The sequence below is a fragment of the Chiloscyllium punctatum genome, chromosome 27 (assembly GCF_047496795.1).
Source record: "Chiloscyllium punctatum isolate Juve2018m chromosome 27, sChiPun1.3, whole genome shotgun sequence".
NCBI lineage: Eukaryota > Metazoa > Chordata > Chondrichthyes > Orectolobiformes > Hemiscylliidae > Chiloscyllium > Chiloscyllium punctatum.
Genome location: NC_092765.1, coordinates 34482372 through 34509073, shown reverse-complemented (window position 1 = coordinate 34509073; position 26702 = coordinate 34482372). Strand labels below are relative to the sequence as shown.

The 26702-nt window shown below is 40.5% G+C and overlaps 1 protein-coding gene across 1 annotated transcript; it reads left to right on the top strand.

Moving 5' to 3' along the window:
* The first annotated feature begins 517 nt into the window (after positions 1-517).
* On the top strand, positions 518-9565 carry LOC140453643 (gap junction alpha-4 protein-like). Its single transcript, XM_072548523.1, has 2 exons — positions 518-731; positions 6544-9565. The coding sequence occupies exon 2, from the start codon at positions 6560-6562 to the stop codon at positions 7631-7633; it is 1074 nt and encodes a 357-aa protein (XP_072404624.1). The 5' UTR covers positions 518-731; positions 6544-6559; the 3' UTR covers positions 7634-9565.
* Positions 9566-26702: the final 17137 nt, after the last annotated feature.

The window sequence follows — 26702 nt, the reverse complement described above, 5'->3', positions numbered from 1 at the left end:
CCTGAAATATTTGCTCTGATTTCTCTCCACAGGTGCTGCAAGACCTGCTGAGCTTTAATAGCATGTTCTGTTTCTAAGAATCTATGGTTGCTTTTGACCGGCATAGACATGGTGTGCTGAAGAGCCCTTTCCTGTGCTGTAGACCTCTATGACTAAGGACTGTAAGACCATAAGACCACAAGACACAGGAGTGGAAGTAAGGCCATTCGGCCCATCGAGTCCACTTCAGCCATTCAATCAGGGCTGATGGGCATTTCAACGCCAATACCTGATTAAGTCTCTCTCTAATAATGAATGCCGGATTGAGAACAAACGGCCTGTAATATTTGCTATCAAACTTAATACACTATATAGATATACATACACATATAAATATATATATTGCTTGCACAGGAGAGGACGCTTGGAGCTCCTGGATCTGTACAGTTGGAATTGTTGGGAGCTGTCAGTCTGGGAGAAATAGACAGAGCTGGTTCATGCAACTGATTTCCTTCCTGTGGCTGGAAGCTGTCAGCTGTGCAGGACTCATACATTCCGACTCAACTACATCTCCCGTCAAAAAAAAAGAACAATTCAACTTCTGATTCCGCAACATAGTTCAGAAGTGACGTTGGAGGAGCTTTCCCTTTAAATGTTTCAACTCTGAGTAACGTTGCCCAGTGGAAGGGGACAAATTCTGGAGCCCTGCTATCGAGTTACAGCGTCCCGCGTCTTTTATAAACTTACTCTTGGTAAGTTATTCAATTCCAGTCCCTATTAAACTACTGGATAAAGGTCGACGGCGGTCTCGGTGTAACTGAACTTTATGAGTTTTACAGAAATGCCTAAAAGAAATCATTTGAGGGAAAAATGAAATAAATGTCTGTATCTCTACAGGGTTGAATGTTCAGTTTGCTTCATTTTTTTAGGTGCCCCTTTGTACGGTAAATATGTAAAGGCTAATGCTGTAAGTGCTATTTACATCGCATTGTCAGGGGTAGAAAAACGGAAGTTGTAACATTGGACTTGTTCAGTTTCTCTTTGCCATGCTGAGATTTGTTGTTATTGCAGGTGTGAAATTCTTTGTTGGGATTTTTCTCTTGAGTTCAGAAGGTGAACAGGGAACACAATTATTTTGAATTTCAAGCATCCTGGCCGGGGGGTGGGGGGACAAGGTAGGTGGGGTGTCTCTGAGTCATTCAGATTTCTACATTTTTCTCTGATTTTTAAGCTGCTAACGTCTCTTTTTTTGTTCTAAGATTTCTGTCCCAAGAGGACACCAGGTGTCCAGTATTCTCTTTTAGCTGTTGCTTCATTGGAAGATATCATAATTGGCAAGGGCCCTCTGGGTCAGTTTTATGAAGGGATACTACCCGGCCAAGTGTGGATATATACAGGAATACCCAAAGCTTTGTGCCAAACCCATAGGGGCTTTCTAAGAGTTTGAAAAGTGAGCCATTTGAGTATCAAATGGCAACCCCCTACCTCACAAAGCCTTTCCCCTATTCTATTCCCTCTCTTCCCTATTATAAGGTACCAATCAGAATAGACATGGGAGAAATTGGACGTTAAATCGTGGAATTTATAGCATTATAGCATTCTTCTCTTTCCGGGCTAACTGTCCAGATTTATCAGGCACCAACTTATCCATTGTTACACTGAAGAACAATTAAAACTATAATTTCCCCGTACTACTTTACTCACTTGTGAGTCATGTAGCAATGGCCTCTGACTCCACTCAAAGGAACTGTTATACAGTCATGACAAGGGACAAGGTAGATATAGTGAGTGGCCAATATGGATCTACAGCAGTGACTTGTAGAGTGATGTCTGTAAAGCAATCCCATATCATCTTCAAAGTCAGTTCATTTTAAGCATCTTTGCAATTGTTCCATCACTAGACCCATGATATGATGGGAGACAAGTCGGGCATTTGGGCAAGGCTTTGCAGGGACAAGCAATCATTAAAGGATAGCTCATACCCTCAAAGCTGGCCCTTTCCTTTTTGAAAGTGGACCAATCCCAAGATCACTTACTGCAAGTTAATTCAATGAAAGTCTTGGCAATGAAGAGCAATGAATATCATCCTTGAAGCTAAAACTGATCATCTGGGGCTGCATTCAGGCATATGGCTCGGTATCCTCTCCTTCTCCTCACAAATATTAGGACCTCCCTAAATACTGCACATAGTCTGTGGGTCTCAGAGTAACCATCAAAACTCCATCCCCAAAAGTCGGTGTCTTTTCATTAAATTATCTATCGTTTCACTTGCAATTTTAATATACCATGGGTAAGTCACACTGTCACATTTAGATTAGATTAGATTCCCTATAGTGTGGAAACAGGTCATTTGGCCCATCAAGTCCACACTGGCCATCCAATGAGTAACCCATCCAGACCCATTTCCCTCTGACTAATTCACCTAACACTACAGGCAATTTATCATGGCCAATCCACCTGCCCTACACATCTTTGTACTGTGGGAGAAAACCAGAGGAAACCCACACAGACACAGGGAGATTATGCAAACTCTACACAGACAGTCACCCAAGGCTGGAATCGAACCCGAGTCCCAGGCGCTGTGAGGCTGCAGTGTTAATCACTGAGCCACCATGCTGCCCTTCCACCTTCAGAACTTTCAGCTTCCCCAGCACCTTATCTTAGGAAAGTTTGATGAAGGCTTCTGCATCATGGTCCCTCATTAATGCTTTGAGAATGATGTGGAGGCCCCAGTATTGGACTAGGGTAGACAAAGTTAAAAATAACACATCGGGTTATAGTCCAACAAGTTTATTTGGAAGCACTAGCTTTCAGAGCTATAACCTGGTGTTGTGTGATTTTTAACATTGTTTTGAGAATGGTAGCAAAATTCCTTGAAGCAGAAAAATTGCCAGAGTTAATGTTTGTGTTCATACCAATAGTTCCAATCTTTAGATGCTTTCCGGTTCTCAATTAGGTGGGTACTCTAGAAATGTTGGAGTTGTTTTTAGAATGGAAGAGATTAAAGAAAAGACTTATGAGACATGCTCAAAATTATTTAATGCTTTGATAGATTATATAGGGAGCAACTGTTTGCAATGATGAAAGTGGTGGGAATGAGAGATTGCCAATGTAAGGCAATTGACAAAACAACACAGGCATTATTAGGAAAGAAATGTACTGCAGGTTGTTATATCTGGAAAATACTCACTGAAAGGGTCATGGGAGCAGATACACTAATAACTCAAAAGGGAATTGGGTAAACACTTGAAAAGCAATTGCAAGGCTGTGGGAAAGCACAGCATCATGAGATACTGCCAAAACAGAATGAGCCTTGCAGCCTGTTAGGCTGTATAATTTGATAATAATACTCTACTTTTATGCCAGTGTTAGTAGATGCACATACTGTGTATCAATCATGGCTTATGTAGTCAGGAATATTTGACTAACACCAGAAATGAAAATTTCAACGATGGTCATTGTTTGAGGGTAAGTGCCCAATTCTTCAGAATATATTTAAATGATACAGCCTCTGAATCTGGAACTTGCTCAAGTGAAAAGAAGTTGAGAGTAACAGATATCAATCCAGATGGGTGCGTGGCATAAAAAAAACATTACTGCAATGAACCATGTTGGGAAATGACACTGCACAGAAGGGAAGGGCAAAGAAGCCCAAACCTTGTTTTAAGATTGCTCAGCCTGAACTCAACACTTAGTCCAAACAACATGGTCCACTTTCAATAACACAGAGGAGTGATCAATTCACATCACCTAACAAGTTCTTTGCCAAAAAGGGAGTAAAGGCTATTTATAGATGGGATGAGCATTTTCACATTCCTTGGAAAGTTTGACTCTGTATGATTGACATTGACAGTTTAAAAATGCAATTTTACTTGAATGACAGAGTTGAACAAGTAACTGCCACAACTGCAGTTTTGTTGAAGTATTTTCACTTAACAGTTTAGCAATGGGTCCCATTTGTACGTCTAAGTTTTGTTTCAAATTGATAGACTGTCATTTCTATCGTTTCCCTAAAGTTACAAACCTGAAGAATTTGGCAGTTTATATATTGTCACGCTAATACTTCTTGCAAATTACTACAACCTATGTCATTATTTATTTAAAGTAACAGTATGACGCAAAATGTTATGTCTCACATTCATTATATCAGAATGCTTTTAAGAAACATGCTCCTGATATCATCACTGTATGCATGTAATCTGGGTATTTAAGGATCTCTTATTCCATCTTAATTGGTAAAACTTGAAGCATGGCATGCTACTAGAAACATGTTCCTCTGTTGACTAATAGCTTAATATTAGTCTTGAAAATGTTTGGGTGTGGTTATACACAATATCCACTCCCTGTTTCTTATGTTATCAGAGAATACATGGCAGCACTGGCTGATCAAATAAAACACCCTGTTGGAGGCAAATCACACCAATAGTGATATGAAAAGAGCAACAAAATGAACATGTGCACATAACCAAGATTTGTAATGGGTTAATTATAATTGCATGAATGATGTCTGAGAAATGTAAATGTTTCAGTTGGTTCAGTCAGATGATCATGCACATTAAAAAATTCATAGATTTCATCTGCTGGCACTTGTGTTAGCAGGTCATCATATCAGACTATGATTCAATGTTATAACTCAAACAGAACAAAAATTAGAATCCCATCTATCATTAACAGAATTGAAAAATAATTTATTGCTCTCACAACTCACCTCCAAAATCTTTTTGATTAGGGGTTGCCCACCGAGCTTAATGAGTTGCTTTGAAAGGAATGAATACAATAATATGTAATACTTGCTGGTAACATAAAGATAGATATGAAAGTAATTTGTTATGACCACATAGGAACTCTGTAAAGAAGTATGGATGGGGTTAAGTGAGTGGGCAAAAACCTAGAAAATGGAGACTAATGTAGGAAAATGTACAATTGTCTATTTTGGTAGCAAGTATAAAACATAAGCATCATATCTAAATAATGAGAGACTGCAGAGCTCTGAGATGCAGAGGGACCTGGGGTTTCCATTGCGTAAATCATAAGGAGTTAGTTTACATGTACAGCAAGTCAACAGAAACACTGATACAATGAAATCACTTCCTTTGAGATGAATACAAAACAGTGAGGTTACGCTTCAGTTATAGAGAGCATTGGTGAGACCACAACTAGAGTATTGTGTACAGTATTGGCCTGTTTATGTAAAGAAGCATTCAACTCTTTGGAAGCCATTCAGAAAAAGGGAGACTAGGCCAGTATTGGATTGATTGTTTTATGAGGAAAGGTTGGACAGGCTAGATGCATATTCACTGTGGTTTAGAAGAAAAGGAGGTGATTTGATTGAAGCATTTAAGATCTTGAGGAGTCTTAATGGAATGGATGTTGAAAGAATATTTTCTCTTGTGGGAGAATCTAGAAGTACAGATCACTGTTTATATGTATTGCACCAACCTATTTAAAACAGACAGGAGAATTTTTTTTCTCACAGATCATGAGTCTTTGGAAATCTTTTCCTCAAAAAAGGGGAATGGCTGAAATGTGGAGGAATTTGATCAGCTGTGATCAAATTGAATGCCAAAGCAGGCATGAGGAACAGTGTGGTCTAGTCCTGCTCCTAATTTGTATGCTAGTATGGTTTTTATATATTACTGTGTCGGGATTCAGTAACAACTAAAGAATCCTCATTGATCAATAGAATGTTGACCTTTTTCTGAAGGAGTTTTAGATTACTAAAATACAAAATGAAGCATCTATTTTTACAAAGCCGTGTTTAGGCATTTTCTGAGTTGTAGAGTTACATTTTCCACATCGAATGTTAGGAAAGGTATACTGGCCTTGGCAGAGTAACTAAAGTTAAAGCAGGGCATAAAAGGTTAAATTATGAGACGCCGATGCATATTATTGGTCTGTATTCCTTTGAGTTTTGAAAGTTGAGAGATGATTTAATCAGTGTTTAGAAAAGGATTTGATTGAATAGATACAGAGAAACTATTTCCTCTGCTGCAGGAATTCAGAACAAGGAGATATAATATTTAAGATTAGAGTTGGACCATTTAGCAATGAAATCAGAATAATTTCTCTTACGTACAAAATGCCCACATACCAGAAGCTATTGACCCCAGAAGGCTGTGAGTGCTTAATTAATTGAAATTTCTCAAAGCTGTGCATGTCTTTTCAATAAAGGTTATGGAAAACAGCAAGTCAATGGAGTTGAGCAACTGGGTCAACCACAATTTCATTGAATGGAGGAAGGAGTTCAAGGGGCTGATCTCCTACTCCAATGATCTCAATAAAATTACACCACCTGCTCTTGAATTAAGTCTTTAGTGATCAAATCCCAATGTTTATCCTAATTGCAAAATGAGATATTCAATGCAAATTGTCAGAGATAAAGAAAGGACTGTAAATTCACTATCATGAATTTAACACTACCACGCACTAAAATTAGTCATTCTGCTTATCTTAACTGACTATTAAGGATAAATATTCTAATTTGTAGAATATGTGATGGCAGCTGCCTTAATGCAGTAAAATTAACCATAACTGGCACTGAGTAACTGCCCTTATCATTGACAGGAGAGAGATCAAAAAGATGGGAGATTGGAGTTTTTTGGAAAAGCTCCTCGATGAAGTACAGGAACATTCAACAGTCATTGGCAAGATCTGGCTCACTGTGCTCTTCATATTTCGGATTCTGATCCTGGGCACAGCAGCAGAGTATGTGTGGGATGATGAGCAGTCGGATTTTGATTGCAATACAGAACAACCAGGTTGTGAGAATGTTTGCTACGACAAGGCTTTTCCAATCTCACACGTCCGCTACTGGGTGTTGCAAATCCTCTTTGTGTCAACACCAACACTTATCTACTTGGGCCATGTGATACACATATCAAGGCAGGAGGAAAAACTGAAGCAGCGAGAAGAGGCACTGAGGTCCCTGCAGAGCAAAGACAACCAAACTGAACGCACTTTGAAAGAGATTGAAAAAAAGAAGTTAAAGTATGCCATTGATGAGAACGGAAAGGTTGAAATTAGGGGAGCACTGATGTGCACCTACACACTTAGCATTATCTTCAAGATGACATTTGAACTGAGCTTTCTACTTGGTCAATGGTATTTATATGGCTTTGTGATGCCTGCCATTTATGTCTGTCAAAGAATTCCCTGCCCACATAAAGTAGATTGCTTTATATCTCGCCCCACAGAGAAGACCATTTTCATTTTATTTATGTTTGTGGTAGGTCTAATATCACTGCTGCTGAACTTTTTGGAAATGTTCCACCTCATTGGCAAGTGTATTTTTAGAAGCCTTCAGATGAATTCCAAGAAACAACTCTGTCCAAAATTGTCTAAATTTCCAGGAGCTGCCTACGTTGAAAAGGAGTCAATACCAATGGAGTACATATACCCATCAGTGGAACAGATTCATGGACCTTACCAGAGCTGCAACAAGTCATCTACTGAGCAGAATTGGACAAATTACACTACAGAACAGATATTAGCAGGCCAAAAGGTGAATCCCACATCACCAGGACATTTGCCATCATATAACTTCTTGACTGATGTCCCTGAGAAAGTACACCAAAGCTCAGTTCAACAGCAAAGGCCTATTAGTCCAGTCAGCAGTGTGAGCAGTCGGAGAAGGGACACTGATGTTGCAATCTAAGTTTGAATGAATATCAAGTTTTAAACAAGCAATATTCCAGAAGAATAATTATGTTTGACAAATGATTTTGCAGAACTTTCAGACATAGTCTATGAGCAAAGTTGTATAAGTATCCAAAATGGATTTCAACACATTTGACATGATTTAGGTACCGTACTAAGATGGATGCCATTGTGCCAAATAATGGACAAATACATGTCCCTTAGTCAATCACTGTATGGAGTTATTATTAAACTTGTAATTTATTTCCCACTTACTGTGAGATTTCCTATTTCCTGGTTGACATTCTGTGGTCGAAGTATGCCATTGGACTGAATGGATCTTTTTTAGAAGCCTCTCTTTGCTATTTTGTGACTGAAATGCTCAATTGAGCTAATGCCAGTGATGTTGTGTATGAAAGAATGGGTTTGACTGAGTTGCTCTTGGAGTTCATTTTTCTACCACCCACCCCTCAGCCCCCTCCCCATTGCATTAACGCATTTAGAACATTGAGCACTTCAATCAAATCAAGGGAATACTCAATCTTCTGTAAGGATTTGTTAATAATTAATAGCAAAACAGGTGATAGATAATGACACACAACACACTTAATGATTAAAGAGGCATACTAATTTAGGTTTATTGAGAAATAAACTACAATTGATGACCAAGATATAGTGTATTCTGTAGATGTTGTAACAACTATGTAACTTATAATATAGACAGACATTTCAAAGCAATGCACGTACAAGTCACTTTCAATTATTTTCACATACTTGACAAAATAGTGGATGCCATGTATTAAAGATCAAGACAATAGTTAAAAGAAAGTGGAAGTTTCACAGACATTAAATAAATAGGGATTACTGTAAAGTAGTTCAAAAACAAAAGGTTGTTATCTTTTATTAATTGATCTTTCCCTTGTCCAGTCCCGATCTGTCTTCTAAGACCTACCTGGGGGTCTATGGCGATTAATATGACTAGCATTGAGTCAATGTTGCTTGAAGTCTTTCCCTAGAATTCCAAAGAATTGTTCTTGCTTTTTTGCTGCATCCTGATATTGAAATCAGAACTCCTTACAATGATTTCATCCACACACAAATCAAAACAGTAGAACATCTCAGCGCCTTGAGACTTCCTACCTCCTGCATTTTTCACTATTTTGCTCATCAGCTGTAGTCATCAATTGCTGAGTTATCTGATTTCTTTCTAATGTGGTGATGCACCATGCCATATTGATTTCTCAACAGTAGGTTTTCAAATCCTCACTAAATATGGGAGATATTATATTCTGTTACCTCAAATTTGTGATCTTGAATATCATGGAATAGAATTGAAAGAAGGCATTGATAGCATCAAACCAAATTCTTTAAGAAATTAACACATCTTGTTCATCATTTATAGCTTCACTTGCCACATTATTTTAAATTGAAAATGCCACCACAGTCCTGAAGTCTTCATTGGAAATTCTATGCTGAAGATATATTGGCAGATGTAGAAGCAAGTCGCACACCAGCACTTTTCACAGCCTTATTGTTGGTTAATGCTATTTCATTGTTACCGAGCATTGTATTCTCCTCAATAGATACTCCATGAGCAAACTAAAGCAAAATTGACAGAAGCAGATGATGTAATTCCAATGGCCAACCTCAAAGAGTGAAGGACCATGAAAAAGGACATCAAGAATTAAAAGCAGCTGTGAGTGTGATCATTCTTTTGGAATCTGAGCTCACACTTGAGAAAGTTGCTCATGACCTTCCTGAAGTAAATTTAACTCATTGTGATAGCTGTTTCTCAAAAATGTGAGAACTGAAGGAAAGCACAAAATTGACACTGTAAATAATAATTAGATCAAATATTTGTTAAAGTCTATTGTACAAAGTGAATTTTGTGTTACCTCTTGATGCCATTTGAACTGCTGACTGAAATAAATTTTTAAATATTAAATTCTAATCATGCAATTTCTGCAGTTTATTTTGTCTGGATTTCTAGCCAAAAATTGCTTATTTGTCTGTGGATTTTATTTCAGAATTGAGCAACAGGTCTCCCCACTGAAGTCGACATTTGCACACATAGATCTGTGTTTGACAGTGACGCAGAGGTATGATCCCAAGGACTGAATAGTGCTGAGTACACACACACTTTACTTAACTCTGAAGCTTGGAAATTCTATTTAATGCAGACTAATAAAAAAAAGGAGATTGCACTTCTACTTGCACTTGACATCTTAAAGGGCTTTACATTTAATGATGCACTTTCGAAACACAGCAGTAAATTTGCACACAGCAAACATCCCAACCAACACGATGTTAATGGCCACCCTTAAGAAAGTTGCTCATGACCCCCCGAAGTAAATTTAACTCATTGTGATACTACCAAAATTCCAGCTGTTTCTCTGAAGTTATAAAACTGGAGGAAAGCACACAATTGACTCTGTAAATAATCAATTAGATCAAATATTTTTTAAAATGTTCTAACATATTCTGCTAACAAGCTCTGTTTTCTCTTTCTGATGTTGATTGAGGGGAAAAAAATCCTGAAAACAATGCCAAAGGATCATTTGCACCCACCCAAAGGAAACAAGATGGGCACTCAGGATAACATTCCAATAAAAGCTGGCTTTTCCTACAGTGCAGCACGAATGCAGCACTTCACTGGAGCTTGAGTGCTCATTTCAGTGCTGAAATTCTACAATAGAACATAAAGCCGGATGCTTGTGATTCAGAGACAAGAGTGCTACCATTTTAACCTTGGTTGACATGTGTGGATTGAAGTTATCCCAATGGTTGTAAAAATCACACATATGTGAATTGAGTTTAGATTACTTACAGTGTGGAAGCAGGCCCTTCAGCCCAACAAGTCCACACCGACCCTCCGAAGACCAACCCACCCAGACCCATTCCCCTACATTTACCCCTTCACCTAACACTAGGGGCAATTTAGCATGGCCAATTCACCTGACCTGCATATTTTTGGACTGTGGGAGGAAACCGGAGCACCCGGAGGAAACCCACACAGACACAGGGAGAATGTGTAAACTCCACACTGACGGTTGCCTGAGGCAGGAATTGAACCCAGGTCTCTGGCGCTGTGAGGCAGCAGTGCTAACCACTGTGCCACCATGCCACCCCTGCCAATGTCAGAGCAGTCCCTGGGCAATGAGATCCCACGACATAATACGCCCTGTAATTTGGCAGCCTCACTCTGGTGTCAATGTTGCTCAGTTATTAAAGGTTATTTATAAGTTAATCTGACCAAGAACCATTCAAGATTTAGCATTGACATTGGTATCCAAAACAGACACTAAATTCGAGTTGCAAACTCCTCTACAGTCAAAGAAGGAATTTTCCTGAAACAAATATTAACAAGAATAAAAGATTGAGAAAAGGTTATTTTAACATTAGCCAAATAAATCCCCATTTTTTTTAATCATTACTTTCATGATGCCTGAGGTAAGGAACCTTTACTTCCTTACCCACCATCATTTAAAAAATACTACCTGTTTGTTACAAAAACTTTTGTCGGATCTTGCTATGTACAAATTGCGTCCTGTGTTTTCCTACACTGAAACAATTACTACACTTCAAAGAGGACCTCATTAGCTGCAAAACCCTTTAGGATGCCCTGAGGTTGTGAGGAACACTATGTAAATACAGGTTCTTCCTTCTTGTCCTTTACCCACAGGTCCATTCTGAGTGTTGATAATTTTCAGGAAAGATATCCCTCATCGTATCTATGTAATTGCACTCCCTTGACTTAATATTGAGTTTGAAGTCATTTTGTAAAGAAACCTTTCCATTCTGCAAGATCAATTCGATAATGGTCTCCTTTCAAGACAAGAGGCCCACGTTTCTTCAGTTCCTACCTTTACAGCATTCATTTTTTTCATTCTTTCATAGGATGAGAATGCCACTGGCAAGGTCAGCATTCTTTGCTCATATCGATTTGCCTTTGAAAAGCTGGTATGGAACCCCTTTTGAAATGCTACAGTCTGTGTAGTGTAGGCACATCACAGGGCTATTTGAGAAGAGGTTCCAGATTTTTGGCTCAGTGACAGTAAAGGAACGGCATCATGAAGAGATGGACTATCTTTTAGAGCAAGGAACTAGATGGGACATGCTGACTTTGCATCCAGTGGGCTCCCTGTTGAATGCGCAGCCAGCTAGCAGTGCAGATCAGTCTGCATGCCAAAATCGTTCAAACAAGGAGGCGTTATGATGTTCGATTATGGCCTGTGACAAGGGAAATAGGACAGACAGATTGCAAGTTGTAACTGGTACACTCATAAGTGGGTGCTAACCAATTTATAGCCAAAAGTGCACCACATCACAGCGTTTTCCTAGTTACCTGGGATATCACAAGGACGGTGGACATGCCATCCTCTATTCTGCCACCTTCTGCTCTGCCCCTATTTTCTCCACCACTACCTGCAGCACCATCAGTGACAAAGCTTCAGTGAGCACAGATCTGCTTTGCAGAATTCCCATCCTGGGTCCCACCAGCTCGCGACATTTTGCTAATCTTCAGAAATCTCTTGAAAATGTAGTCCTTTGGCCTTCCTTTCATATATGTTACATAATCTCTCAGACTGCAAAGAAACTTGGGTTGCCCCATGAAATTAATACACTGTCCAATTATATGTAATGTTGCAACAAGTTACATTTTCTTTATCAGATTAATCCAATGAATGGAATTTGTGTCTGATGACCCACAATATGAAGGTAATGCGCTGTCCCTAGAGACCTAGTAGAAAGATTGGTCTTTGTTTGTAATGATCTTTGTGACTTGATTCTGGATCTCCTTCTTTTATGTAGGCAGTTTCCAACATTCATTAATGATGGGGATTATCTCTTGATATGCTGTGGGCTAAAGAATCAGGGTTATGCTTTCATTGCACTAGATTTATAAATCCTAGATTGGTTAAACAGAAGGAGGAAGTTCTGGCCTGTCAGTTCTCTGTAAAAGCTCCTTTGCCCTTGTGAGGAATAAATTTGTGAGGGTCACTTACTGCAGGGGTAACCTACTTACTGAAGACAACTTCCAAGTGTTGAGTAATTATTGCATTGGAGCAAAAGGCAAATGAGAGAATTGCCCAATACAAAAGTCAAAGGGATTGTTACCTGTTGCAATTCTCTCCGTTTTACAGCTTAATTTACACCCTTTCTACTGCACTTTTTTTTTCCTCCAAACAACCCCTTTGTTTTGCTTTGGTGTTCTGTATCATCTACCCTCTTACTCTTCCTTTTTATCCAAAAGAAGCTATTTTCCAACAGCTTTCAGTTCTGAGGAAAAGTCACACTAGACTTGAAACATTAACACTTTTTCTCAATCCACAGATACAGCCAGACCTGCTGAGTTTCTCCAGCATTTGTTTCTATTCTCTGCTTATTTGGTACAACGCTGCACGTTAAAATGTTTCTTTAGGCTGATTCAGCTGAAAAGAAGTGCATACAGATTAATTAAAGCTGTTGTTTTCTTGCCTGATTGGGATGGACTGTACAGCCATTCTTCAAGAAAAACATGTTATTCATTTAATACTCATATGAGCGATGAACCTTGCACCTTATTATAATATTAGAGATGACTAGTGCTGTAAAACATGTTGTCTGATGGTCACCTCACGACCTGTGAAAAAACAAAGTGGGGAAAATGTAACAAAGTGTGTTGTTTTTGGAATTCAAAGAAGAAGTTTCTCCACAGCTGTTGAAGCACATTTCAAACACAAACTACTATCTGTGACATGTATTTAGCTCATTCCGAGACTTATCATAATATGGAAACAATGGAAAAGGTTTTCACAAAATAACTTTTGCTCCCTTTGACACATTAAGTGTCAACTTGATTCATTTTGGAGAAAATTAATCTCATTTTCGTGAAATTCTCATAAAGTTATGGTTGTTTAATTACTAACATTGCTGTTATTTGGAACAAAGGGTTTGATTTTTGCCAATGGTAATATTTTTGCTGGAGGTGAAAACTCAAAATAATATTGTTAAAATCTAGTAAAATGTCATTGCGCAGGTCAAAAGAGATGGTGATGCTCTGGTAGCGTATCTTGCTGAATATTTTATAAATACGGAAAAGCTTCGGTGATGCAATTGGTCATTCTTGCACCTTCAGTTCCACCCAGACCCAATGCAGAGACCTGTGCGATTCAAAGAATGCTTCAGTGTAGCACTGATGGAAAACTGCATGACAGAGGTGCGGCATTAAAAAAGAGCCCTTCCTGTGAGACTCAGTCTGCTTTCTCAGGTGGACACAAAATTTGAAAAAGTGGACGGGAATTCTGGTACTGAAGTCCTCTATTATCCCCTTATGTGTAACCCTTACATCATGACATGCAAGTAAACGTTTCTGTTAACTGCCAACAGCAGACTTCCTGACCTCATACAGTTTTCAATATTCTGATATTATCCATTTATTGCTCAATTTCTAAAGCTTCATAACAATCGATCAACTTCGTCATCTATGCAGCATAGTTAACTCTCTTTTTAAATCAGTGGTAATTAATGAGATCTGGTCACAATTGGCATGACAGATAAACAAATATTGTTAATGACGAGATCTTCGGAAAGGGCATGAAACATGGAAAGGGAGGGGCAGAAATGTCAATAAGGCCGCTGTTCAATCATTAGAAAGAGAAGATGGCAATTAAGGTCAGCGTGCATTGGACATGCTCAGGTTAGAGCAGAGAAAGAACCAAAGCATTTAAGATTTTGGAAAATGTAGCTCATCAACATCCAGAAAACAGTGAAAAAGATGGGGAAATGTAACTGTGGCAGCCAGAGAGGTTTGTTGCAAAAGCTCAGTTGTTAAAGGGGGATATTTTTATTCTCATATATAACACTGACCCATTATCAGAGTTCAGTATTAATAGAATAAATGATGATGCTATCAAAAGATACAGTACCAGGACATATTTGAAGTACTTTTGTTCAAATATATTCCAAAATCATATGAGTATTGTCCTATTATGGATAAAGAACAGGCAAATAATATTATGCAGGACCAACCAATGAAAAAAATCTTACTAAGCGATTTCTTTCAATTCAATTGCACAGCAACTCCTCTTCTTCCTCAGGAGGCTAAGGAAATTCAGCATGTCCATACGACTCTCACAAACTTCTACAGATGCACCATAGAAAGCATTTTATTAGAATGCAACACAGCTTGGTACGGCAACTACTCTGCCCAGGACGATAAGAAACTACAGAAAGTTGTGAACACAGCCCAGACCATTGCACAAGCCAACCTTCCATCCATTGACTCCATCTATATTTCTTATTGCCATAGAAAGGCAGCTAACCTATTTTCTGATCTCTTCCATCGGACTGAAGGTACAAGAGTTTAAATACACATACCAACAGGTACAAGAACTGCTTCTTCTCTACTGTCATTAGACCACTGAATGGACCTCTCAAATTTCAAATCTAATATCAATCTTGTTTTTGTGCACCTTCTTTGCAGCCATATCTTTGTATTCCTTGCTCTGTTCACCCTATAATATTTGTATGTTATGATCTGCCTGTACTGCAAATAAAACAAAACTTTTGACTGTACTTAGATACATCTGACAATAATAAATCAAATCAAGTAACTGTATTAATTCCCCAATGACACTAATCCCTCCCAACTTATTTTTTTGCCCTAACTCAACCAGGAGACTAAAAAGATTACATATTTCCTCCCCAGATCCTTCTCATTCCCTTCAAGCTGCCCTATGTCCAGTTTTATAGAGACAACAAAGGAAAGGTATGCCTTTTTATACTGCTCTGTACATGTGTTCAAAACCTGTGGTGATCAGAGATGGTTTACACACTACATGATCAGCTTTCAAAGATGTTATCACTGCTCCTGGTCGAACAAAGTCAAAAGTGGATCAGTCTGCAGGCTTGGATAAAATGTATCCCAGGCTGTTCAGGGAGGCAAGGAAGGAGCCGACCAAGGCACCTGACTATAATTTTTAAATCCTCTCTGACTACAGGTGACATTCCAGAGGATTAGAGGAGCACTAAAGTTGTCCTGTTATTAACAAAGGGAGGAAGGGATAGACAAGGAAAGTGCAGCCTGGCCAGTCTAAACTTGATGCTGGGGAAAGTATTCAAAAAAATTCTGAAGGACAGGCGAGAGCTGTAATTTGAGAGACACCAATTAATCAGACATAGTCAACATGCATTTGTTAAGGGGAATTCATGTTTGACAAATTTGATCAATAGTTTTGGAGGGTAAGTAACCAGGAGCGTTGAAGAGATTGTGCATGTGATGCAGTCAATATGGACTTTAGCAAGATTTGTGATCAGGTCCCTCATTGCAGGCTGGTCAAGAAAATAAGAAACCATGAAATCCAAAGATGAGAAGGCTCATTGAATCCAAAATTGGCTGAGAGTCAGGAAGCAAACTAAGATGGTAGATGAATGTGTCTGTGACTAGAATTGTGTTAATTATTTGAACTTAAGTGGAGGGAATGTAATGAAGATATCTGTGGATGACATGAACATTGATGGGGTGATAAATAGTGAGGACAATAGCTGTAAAATGTGATTGGATATCAACTGGTCAGCTGGGCAGAGGACAGGCAAATAGAATTTGACCCAGAAAAACATGGTGTAATGCATTGGAGAGGGGTAACAAGGCACAGGATGAATGGAAATATCCTAGAAAGTACTGAAGATCAGATGGACCTTGATGTGTATTTCCACTGATCCCTGAAGATGGCAGGGCAGAAAGATAAGGTGGTTAAGAAGGCATATGGGAAATGCTTGCCTTTATTAGCTGAGGCAGAGAAAACAAGAGCAGAGAGTTTATGCTGGAACCGTATAAAACACGAGTTTGGCCACAACTGGAATTCTGCATAAGATCTGGTCACTGCATTATAGGAAAGATATGATTACTCTGGAGAAGGTGCAGAGGAGGTTTAACATGATGCTGCCTAGGCTGGATGGTCTGAACTATGATGGAAGACTGGAAAAACTGTGATTGCTTTCCTTGAAACAGAAAAGGTTGAAAGGTGACCTGATAGATATGTTAAAGATTGAGAGGCATAGGAAGGCTCTTTTGTCATTAGTACAAGAGTCAGTAATGAGGGGCACAGATTTAAGATACAAGTTAGAAGGCTAGGAGAGGATTTGAGTAGAACTTTTTTTTCATGCCAAGTATGAAAGGGTAGTTGAGTCAGAAATTCTCATAACATTTAGGCAGTATTCAGATATTCATTAGTCATAGCTTTCGGGACTGTGGATCAGAGCTCGAAAATGGGATTAGTGTAGTCAGATCTTTGTTGACTGGCATGGGCATGCCTGGCTGAATGGCCTCCTCTGTGATAGAAATGTCTATGTGTCCTTAGGAACTATTTCAGAAGTGCCAATATTTTAAAGAAGGGTAAGGAGACCCTCAAAGATTTCACATGGTGATCAGAATTACACAGGTAGATCTTTCACACTGTTTCAAGATCCCCTCTACTCTGAATGCAACTAAATTATAAGTTCCAAGTTTCCCTTAATTAGATTTTTTTTCCTGTGGCAGTGTTGATAATCACTTCAAATTGGTACCAGTGAGATGCTTTCTGACCTCTTATAATTATAGGCTTCATTGGCTCTTTATTATCTTTTCATTCCACCATAGGAATTCATATTTGTTCATTCACACAAATCGATCATTGCTATTTTTTACTCATTTAGCCAGTCATCTCAGCAAATTTAACTGATTTAATCCAACCATGTTTTACATACCTAATCCTATAGCAGAATAGGCAAAAATGTAGCCTAATTATGTAGCTGAAAATGAATCAGTTACATCTTCATTTCAATTTTTGAGTCCATTGTACAAATCCACTTTAAGTGATGGTGGTTTGTCAGAATCCTCACAACACTCACGCTCGAGTTTCATCGCTTCTGAATCTTTGCAGTGTGATAAGAAAATCTATTGCAATCAGATTTCTTTTCTGCTGGTACAAAACATGCTTTAAAAACAACACCATGCCATTTCCAGTGTGCATTTGGCTCAGTGGTTAACACTGCTGCCTCATAGTACCAGGGACCCAGGTTTGATTCCAGCCTCGGGCAAATGTCTGCGTGGAGTTTGCACATTCTCCCCGTTTTTGCGTGGGTTTCCTCCCACAATCCAAAGATGTGCAGGTCAGATGGATTCGCTATGCTAAATTGTCCCATAGTATTCAGGGATGTGTAGATTAGGTGCTTTAGTCAGGGGTAAATATAGGGTGGGGGCAATGGGTCTGGGTGGGTTACTCTTCAGAGGGTCGGTGGGGCCAAAGGGCCTGTTTCCACACTGTAGGGATTCTATTCTATAATTATTAAGATCCAGCAGAGGCTTTCAATACTAAGGACCCATATTTCCTCTCAAATATTTTCATTCTGCTGTTGAATGTTGTAAATGGTTTGGAGCATTGATTCTCCACCAGAGATGTTGTGAATCTTCAGGCAATACCACAGATGTCATACATAAATCTGGCAATTTAATTCATCCGTTACAGTGATATTCAACACTTCATGAGCATTAAAATCCAGAAACATCTCCAATCTACAAGATAGTGCCAGGGTAAAACAAAATGGCTCATCAATAATGGAGCAGGGCAGATTTCCATGCTGACATTCTCCTTATATAATTGTACCATTATATTCACTTTCCACCTTACAACAGAATCTGGTCTCTCCAAGTTACATCGTGGGATAGTTGAGCCCCCTTTTATCCCAGGTGAACTTGTAGGCTAAGTCCACATACTTGGCCACCTCAACCCAAGCATTTCCTCCTCTGAACACATCCAGTGAGGATAAAGCTTCTCAAATGATTTCACCTGGTTGTGGCACATGCCTTGGATATTGGTGCGATCATGACACCAAACCGTTATCCTCAATTCTAAAAACAGAATTGTCTTCTCCTTGGATCCCAAAATAGGAGCGTGCAGGATCAACATTTATGAGCAACTACAAAGGATAATTTTAAAAAGCTAATGAAATGTAGATCTTTACCTCAAGGAAGCTAGAACACAATGAGGTAGGTACTTATCTACTAGAAACTAGCAGTCCTTTGTTCCTTATTTGGATCAGTCAAGAGTGCAGGCAGGAAAATGGAGTTGAGGTCTCAAAAAACAAAGAACTGCAGATGCTGGAAATCTGAAACAAATTAAGAAGTTGCTGCAGAAACTCAGCAGATCTGGCAACATCTGTGGAGAGAAAGCAGAGTCAATGTTTTGGGTGCTGGGACCCTGTTTCAGTTGTTGAGTTGAGGTCACAAGGAGATTGGTAAGGATCTTGTTGAGTGGCAAAGGCGCCTAAAGGATCAAATGCCTTTTCTGTTCCTAAACCCTGTGTACAACGTTCTGACTGAACCCTGTTTAGAGCATTGTAGTCAATCTGGACACTGCAACTGGTCTGAGGTCATCACCTGGGCTAGTCCCTTCTCCAAGATGTAAAGAAACGGCCAGCAATGCTAAAAGCTAATCAATGATGTTCGCTGCTGTGGCAGGTAAGTGCCACACGCTCCTCTCTGCCACCTCAAACTCACTCTGTCTGCTCCTGCACCCATCTCACACCAAGTCTTACACTTTGCCATTCTCACAATTGTATGCCACACCTTCCTTCACTCCCTATCTCCAATCTGCCCTAACCCCCCTCGCCACGAACATTACATAACTTGCATGCTGATTTCTCAGTCCTACCATTCACCTCACTATCTTTCCTCCGTATGCACCAGCACTCAAACCCACACCAATCACTCTAATCTCACTCATTGGCCCCTCAGGTTTTTCATTGCAGGAGAAAACTCCCCAGAATGGGGTAGAGTGAGTGCTTATGGGTGGAGGGTATGTCCACCATCAGAGTGCTCACCTTTTGCAAGGAGAGAATCCTGACTCTTGCAAGATAAGACCGGACTGCTCCGGCAGAAATGTTGCAACATTCATGTCTTCTTAGAGTCAGAGAGTCATAGAGATGTACAGCATGGAAACAGACCCTTTGATCCAACTCGTCCATGCCGACCAGATATCCCAACCTAATCTCGTCCCATTTGCCAGCACTCTATAACTCTCTAACCCTTCCTATTCATGTATCCAACCAGATGCTAATTAAATGTTGTAATTGTACCGGCCTCCACCACTACCTCTGGCAGCTCATTCCACATACCCACCACCCTCTGCGTGAAAATGTTGCCCCTTTTATATCTTTCCCCTCTCACCCCTCGACTTATGCCATCTAGTTCTGGACTCCCACACCTAAGGGAAAAGATTTTGTCTATTTATCCTACCTATGTGCTTCATGATTTTATAAGCCTCTAAGGTCACCCCTCAGCCTCCGACGCTCCAGGGAAAAAGCCCCAGCCTGTTCAGCCTCTCCCTATAGCTCAAATCCTCCAACTCTGGCAACATCCTTGTAAATCTTTTCTGAACCCTTTCAAGTTTCACAACATCCTTCTGATCGGAGGGAGACCAGAATTTCACACAATATTCCAAAGGTGCCCTAACCAAAGTCCTCTACAGCCACAACATGACCTCCCAACCCCTGTACTCAATGGTCTGACAAATAAAGGAAAGCATATTTCTATTTATTCAAGTACCACTTTTCATTCCATCATTACTGTCACATTTACCCCACTGTCATTCCACTTCAAGCCACTGGCCACGACACCTTCCCTTTCTTTTGTCTTGCAGCTTCTGCTACAATGCAGGGATACACCAGGCTCCTGCAGAAGTGCCCTCCTGCATCGTTGCAGCCAAGGCGATGGAGGTCTCAGATGAAGCACTGGTAAGGCTACCACTTATACACCCCTCCCAAAACCAACTCATATCCTGACACTTTGATGGGAATATTAGCTTTAGAAAGTACAGGAGCACAACCTGGTGAGCACCTCACAGTGACAGCTCTGCAGCAGGCTGAGGAAGAAATAACCCAGGCTGCTGGCACTCAGAGTACCGTCACTGACTTACCACCTTTTTAACTCGCCTGTACTGCCGGCAATCAGAAACATCCACATACAGGGAGCGGGGCAGTGGGGGGGGTAAATGGCAGATAGGTATGTTGGACACAACGGTCCTCACTGCCCAGCAGTGCAGCAATGCATGCAATCATCTGTTTCCTCTATGTTCAGGTTGGTGGCTGTCATGGAGGGTCGACAAGTGTGGTGCTGGAAAAGCACAGCAGATCAGGCAGCACCCAAGGAGCAGAAGAGTCGACATTTTGTCATAAGCCCCTCATCATGAATGTGGGGTGGGGGAAGGTGGCTGAGAGATAAACAGGAGGGAGGGGTGGGGTTGCCGGGAAGTAGCTTGGAGAGTGATAGGTAGATGCAGATTGGGGGGGGTGATGGTGATAGGTCAGAGCAGAGGATGGGGCAGGTAGGTGGGAAGGAAGATAGACAGGTTGAACAGATCAAGAGGGCAGAGCCAAGTTGGAGGGTTGGATCTGGATGAGGTGGGGGGAGAGGAGATGAGAAAACTGGTAAAATCGACGTTGATGACGTGTGGTTGGAGGGTCGCAAAGCAGAAGATGATGTATTCTTCCTCCAAATGTCAGGCGGTAGAGGAGGCCCGGGACTTGCATGTCCTTGGCAGAGTGGGAGGGGGTGTTGAAATGGTCGGTCACAGGGTGGGGATATGTTTGGTGCGTGTGTCCCAGAGATGTTCTCTGAAACATTCCGTGTGTTGGCGTCCTGTCTCCCCAATGTAAAGGAGACCACATCGAGAGCAACACACTCAGTAGATGAGGTGTTTGGATGTGCAGGAAAATCTCTGCCAGACGTGTAAGGATGCTTTGGGGCCTTGGATGGAGGTGAGGGGGGAGGTGTGGATACAAGTTTTACACCTCTTGTGGCGGCAGGGGAAGGTACTGGGAGTGGAGGGTGGATTGGTGGGGGATGTGGACCTAACGAGGGAGTCATAGATGGTACACAGATAGAGTCATAGATGGTACCCTGATGGTGGGGTCTGACTGTAGGTGGCAGAAATGGCAGAGGATGATACAGTGTATCCAGATATTAGTGTGATGGAAGGTGAGGACTGGGGCCTTCTATCCTTGTTGCAGTTGGAAGGGTGGGGTTCAAGGGCAGAGGTGTGGGAGGTGGATGAAATATGGTGGAGGGCATTGTTGACCACGTGGGAGGGATAATTGCAGTCCTTGAAGAAGAAGGTCATCTGGGATGTTCTATGGTGGAATTGTTCCCCCTGGGAGCAGATACAGTGGAGGTGGAAGAATTGGGAATAGGGATAGCTTTTTTACAGGAGGCAGGTTGGGAAGAGGTGTAGTCCAGGTAGCTGTGGGTGTCAGTGGATTTGAAGTAGATGTCCGTGTTGAGTCGGTCACCAGAAATGGAGACATGGAGGTCCAGGAGGGGATGGAGGTGTCCGATATGGTCCAGGTCAACTTGAGGTCAGGGTGGAAGGTGTTTGTGAAGTTAATGAACTGTTCAACCTCCTCGTGGGAGCACAAGGTGGCGCTGATACTGTCATCAATGTAGTGGAGGAAAAGTTGGGGAATGGTGCCAGTGTAACTACCCTCTAAGCACACAGCATCAACATTGATTTCCCCAGTTTCCTCATATCCCTTCCCCCCACCTCATCTCAGATCCAACCCACTGCCCTCTTGATCTGTTCTACCTGTCCATCTTCCTTCCCACCTAGCCACTCCACCCTCCCCTCTGACTTATCACCATCACCCCCTCACCTGCATCTACCTATTGCCTTCCAAGCTACCTTCCCCCCCATCCCCATCCCCAACCCCCTATTTATCTGTCAAACCCTCTTCCAGACCCACCACCAACATTCCTGATGAGGGGCTTATGCACAAAACATTGAGTCTCCTGCTCTTCAGATGCTGCCTGATCTGTTGCACTGTTCCAGGGCCACACTTTTCAACCCTCAACTCCAGCATCTGCAGTCCTCAATTTCTCCTGGCTATCACAGAGAGCCCGGCCCAGCACCCTCAGAAGCCTTTACAGCTGTTAGCCCATCTCCCTGAGGAGTACATGCAACTACAGAGCCAACAGACTGACCGTGACCCACTGCAGAGGCATGGATCCTGGTCAAAACCACCCAAAGCAGATGTCTGACCATGGCCGATTCACATGACTGGTATCAGGAGAGCTGCTTTTGACTTGCTGTGCCAGGACTCTCTGACAGATGAATGTTTCCATGGATTTCAGTAAGGGGTACCCCCTCCCAACTGGATACATGGCTGTCTGTTTGCTGCATGTGCAGTGGGTTTGCCACAGAAGCTGCTGACACATGGTGCAGGTGTGAGATTAACATAGCACCCTGCCATTCCACGAAATGCACATTCACTAGACTGAGGACTGCTCAACAGCAAGTCATGCTGCCTGTTGTTGTGTCTGCACTAATTGACATGGCAAGGAAGGTAGGTACTAATCGAGCGAGTGCTTAAGAAAGCAGGTGATCACCTCTGAGGTGCAGCCCATTCCAGTGTGTGAGCTGGGTTTCAATCCCTGAGTACAAAGTGTTCCTGCTGCAGCATTTTACTGCCAGTAGCTGGTGCACCCTGCAATGCAAGTCTATAATTCTAGAGTGCATTGCCAGTACACAGGAAATGTGCCAGAATGATCATGATACATTGGCATGTGCTAAATCCATGGAGGAGGAGAGCATGCATCTGGCACACATTGATCACGCTGCAGTTTGGGTGTACAACACAGATAGGCAAAAGTGGGTACTGCAGATGCTGGAGATTAATGTCAAGATTAGAGTAGCGCTGGAAAAGCACAGCAGGTCAGGCAGCATCCGAGGAGCAGGAAAATCGATGTTTCGGGCAAAAGGCCTTCATCAGGAATCTGTGTACAACACAGATGTTGTTCGGACCAACACAGTGAGGTGAATCCACCAGGTACCTGCTCTGGGTTCCTTCTCGAGTGTTCCCAAAATTGAGCTTGTTTGGTGAGTTTGCTAAGGTGCAAGGCTGAATATTAATTAGGCAAGTTGTGACGTTAACACAACATATAGCTAAAAATCACACAACACCAGGTTATAGTCCAACAGGTTTAATTGGAAGCACACTAGCTTTCAGAGCGACGCTCCTTCATCAGGTGATTGTGGAGGGTTCGATCATAACTTCTGCTATAAATTCTGTGTTACGATCGAGCCCTCCACAATCACCTGATGAAGGAGCGTCGCTCCAAAAGCCAGTGGGCTTCCAATTAAACCTGTTGGACTATAACCTGGTGTTGTGTGATTTTTAACTTTGTACACCCCAGTCCAACACCGGCATTTCCAAATCATGACAATATATAGCAAGTGTTAATTCCTGTCAATTGGCACCTCACTGCTACTTAGTGAAAAGCATAGAAGATAGAATGAGATGAGATAGGCCTCACCACTCTACTGGTCCAATCCTGCCACCCATCTCATCCTTGGCCTTGTCACTCAAACGCTTACAAGGTTTCCACTCCATGTTCTTTCAACCTGGTGAATTTGAAGGATTAATAACTAGGATTGAGAATATTTTCAACAATATAGCACAAATTTTACAATTTCCTCAAGTTTGGTCACATTTCAAATCATTCAGTATCATATGTTTTTCATTAATAATTATACGAACTTAAATCATGGAACTAATTATATGTATAATAACAGTCATTATAATAACCAAAAGCATTCTGTGAATAAGCTCAATCACCGACTAGATTTTCTTGATTGAACTAGTGATTAATATCTTCCACATTTACAATAAGCACACCATATAATACAGTTCATTACATCGATGATAGCAATCAATGAATGTATGTAAAGTTACAAAACATGAAAGAATTTTTATCTCATCATGAACTGAGCATGTGTAACTCTATAATAGTCAATTGTATGAGCCTGCAAATAACAGGCAGAACATAAGCAAAGCAGTCTTTATTTATTCAAACGTATTTAGTTTTCACTGTTATTCCGCACCCCTCCCCATTTAGGAGATTTTAGCTGCTGAATGTCAGAATTTCCATTACTCCAGCCAAATTTCCCTTACCATACTTCACATGACTTGAAGGAAAAGAGGACCTTTATAATGTTTTGATACTAACCAGGGATTTCAAATGAAAGAAAGTCTGCGTTTTTTCACATAATAGGAAATTGTGATTTACAGAAGAAAGTTTTCTTTTTTGCAGGTTTATATAGCCTCCAATCTTGTTTTCTTTAGTGACTTATTGTAATCTGAAAATTGCTGCATAATAATAATATTCATTGGCTGTTAAGTTTCTTTCTTACACAGACTGGTATACTAGCTGATGAACTCGAGTCTTACAATTATGTATTTAGATGCGGAAAGATGGGTGAGATTTGAACGGAGCATAAAGACTAACATGGACTGTTTCTGTGATGCAAAGGTAAGAAAGTAAAATCACCACAGTCTTACAGATCATTGGGCTGTTCGAGAAAAGTGACTGGCGGTGATTTAACCTGAGGGTCACCACACTACAGGCAAGGAGAGATATTGAGAAGGCGAAGCCATCATGGTAACCTAAGCCCATGCAGGATTTGAACCCACCTGTTGGCATCACTATGCATTGCCCAGCCTCTTTTCTCAGTAAGCGGTCTCAACTGTCTGCTCCTCACAGAATTCTGCCTGACCTTTTCTTTATTCCCAACAAGCCCATCTGTGTTCAACGTTGATGTCAAAAACTCCTTGTATTGAATGCTGACAGTATTTGGGGTGAGACTTTTGTGGAGATGCAGGAGTAGTCTACCGGTCTAAGAAGTGGCTCTAGTCAACAAATAATGTCATGTCGCAATTTTAGGTGCTTTGTTTTAACTTCAGCTTATTTGTATGTTTTCTTTAAAGTTAACATTGAAAACTAAAGTTCACATTACTTCAAAACTCTTGTCCAAAGTTTCAACTTTTTCTTCAAATCAATTTTGAATCTTTCATGTTTGCAAGTGACATTCTGTTTTAGCCAGATATGATTTGTCATTATCAATCAGGCTTTTAATCAGATTCATTCTGGATTTTTTGGGTTTTTTCAAAGCTCCTAAATCAGACAGAATGGTATCTAATGAAATGACCCATCTAAAATGAAAGATAATGACAGGAAAGTTAAAGAACATCAAATGGGAATAACTCACCTTAAGTAGTTAAAAAACAAGTGAAAGGAAAGCAGGGATAAGATTAATTAATTGACAGTTTTCTTGTGGAGATAAGTGTGTTCTTGCCCATGAATCTTTCTTTTTAACAAAACTAAATTGGATAAGTTGGCCACTGTCTGAAACATTGGACCAAGTTGGGAGAATAAGCAGATCTCTTCACCTCCCCACTTCTGATCTTTCAAAACATTCATTGGAAAGTCAACGATTTGTGCCATGATCTTGGGGGACCTGAATAAGTGTGCAAAAGGGATTGTTACACCTGAGGTAACTAACATAAGCGAATGCATGGCAAAAATGCACAAAGAACAGGTCTCAGACATTACACCAACTTGACAAAATGGCTACTGTGGCCGGAAGAGCAAGAAAACAAGCTAACATGATGACAGTACTGACACATAATCCATAGAGAAATGACTTTGAAACAATCAAAGTCATACTATTGAAAGGGGCAATGATTAAAGTAATAATGATTTTCCAGTTGGGAAAGTTGAAGGCTTAGGAGGAATGTTACTTAATAAGAAATCTCCACAATATTGGTCCAGGTGAAAAGAGAATCTTTTAAATCTTTGCATAATCAGTTCTTCCAACTGTATGTAGCATAATCAGAACAGGATAATATTATGTGTAATATGTAATAGTATGTATAGTAAACTTTATTGTAACTGGCACCTTATGGACTGGCATTCGCGATAAACTGCAAAAACTATACACTTAAAATACCACAAAGTTTACTGCTTTATTCAGTCCAATTATTATTGCTTTTTAAAATTTATTTATCCCAATGTAAATATACCTGTTGTACAATCGAATGGCCACACAGTTGATTTAATTTCAAGTCAATTTCTCCTCAACTACCACAATGTCTGAGTAGTAAGTTGAGGGTTTAAGTGAGAAGGCTGTCTGCTGGTAAATTTTATCAACTTTTCATTATAATTTAAGAGATTTATGTTGCAAATAAATTATAAGTGATGTGTATATTCCCTCCATTTTGTTTCTATTACTTAGTGT

Coding starts and splice junctions, on each gene's coding strand:
- LOC140453643 (XM_072548523.1), top strand. CDS start 6,560: ATGGGAGATTGGAGTTTTTTGGAAAAGCTCCTCGATGAAGTACAGGAA.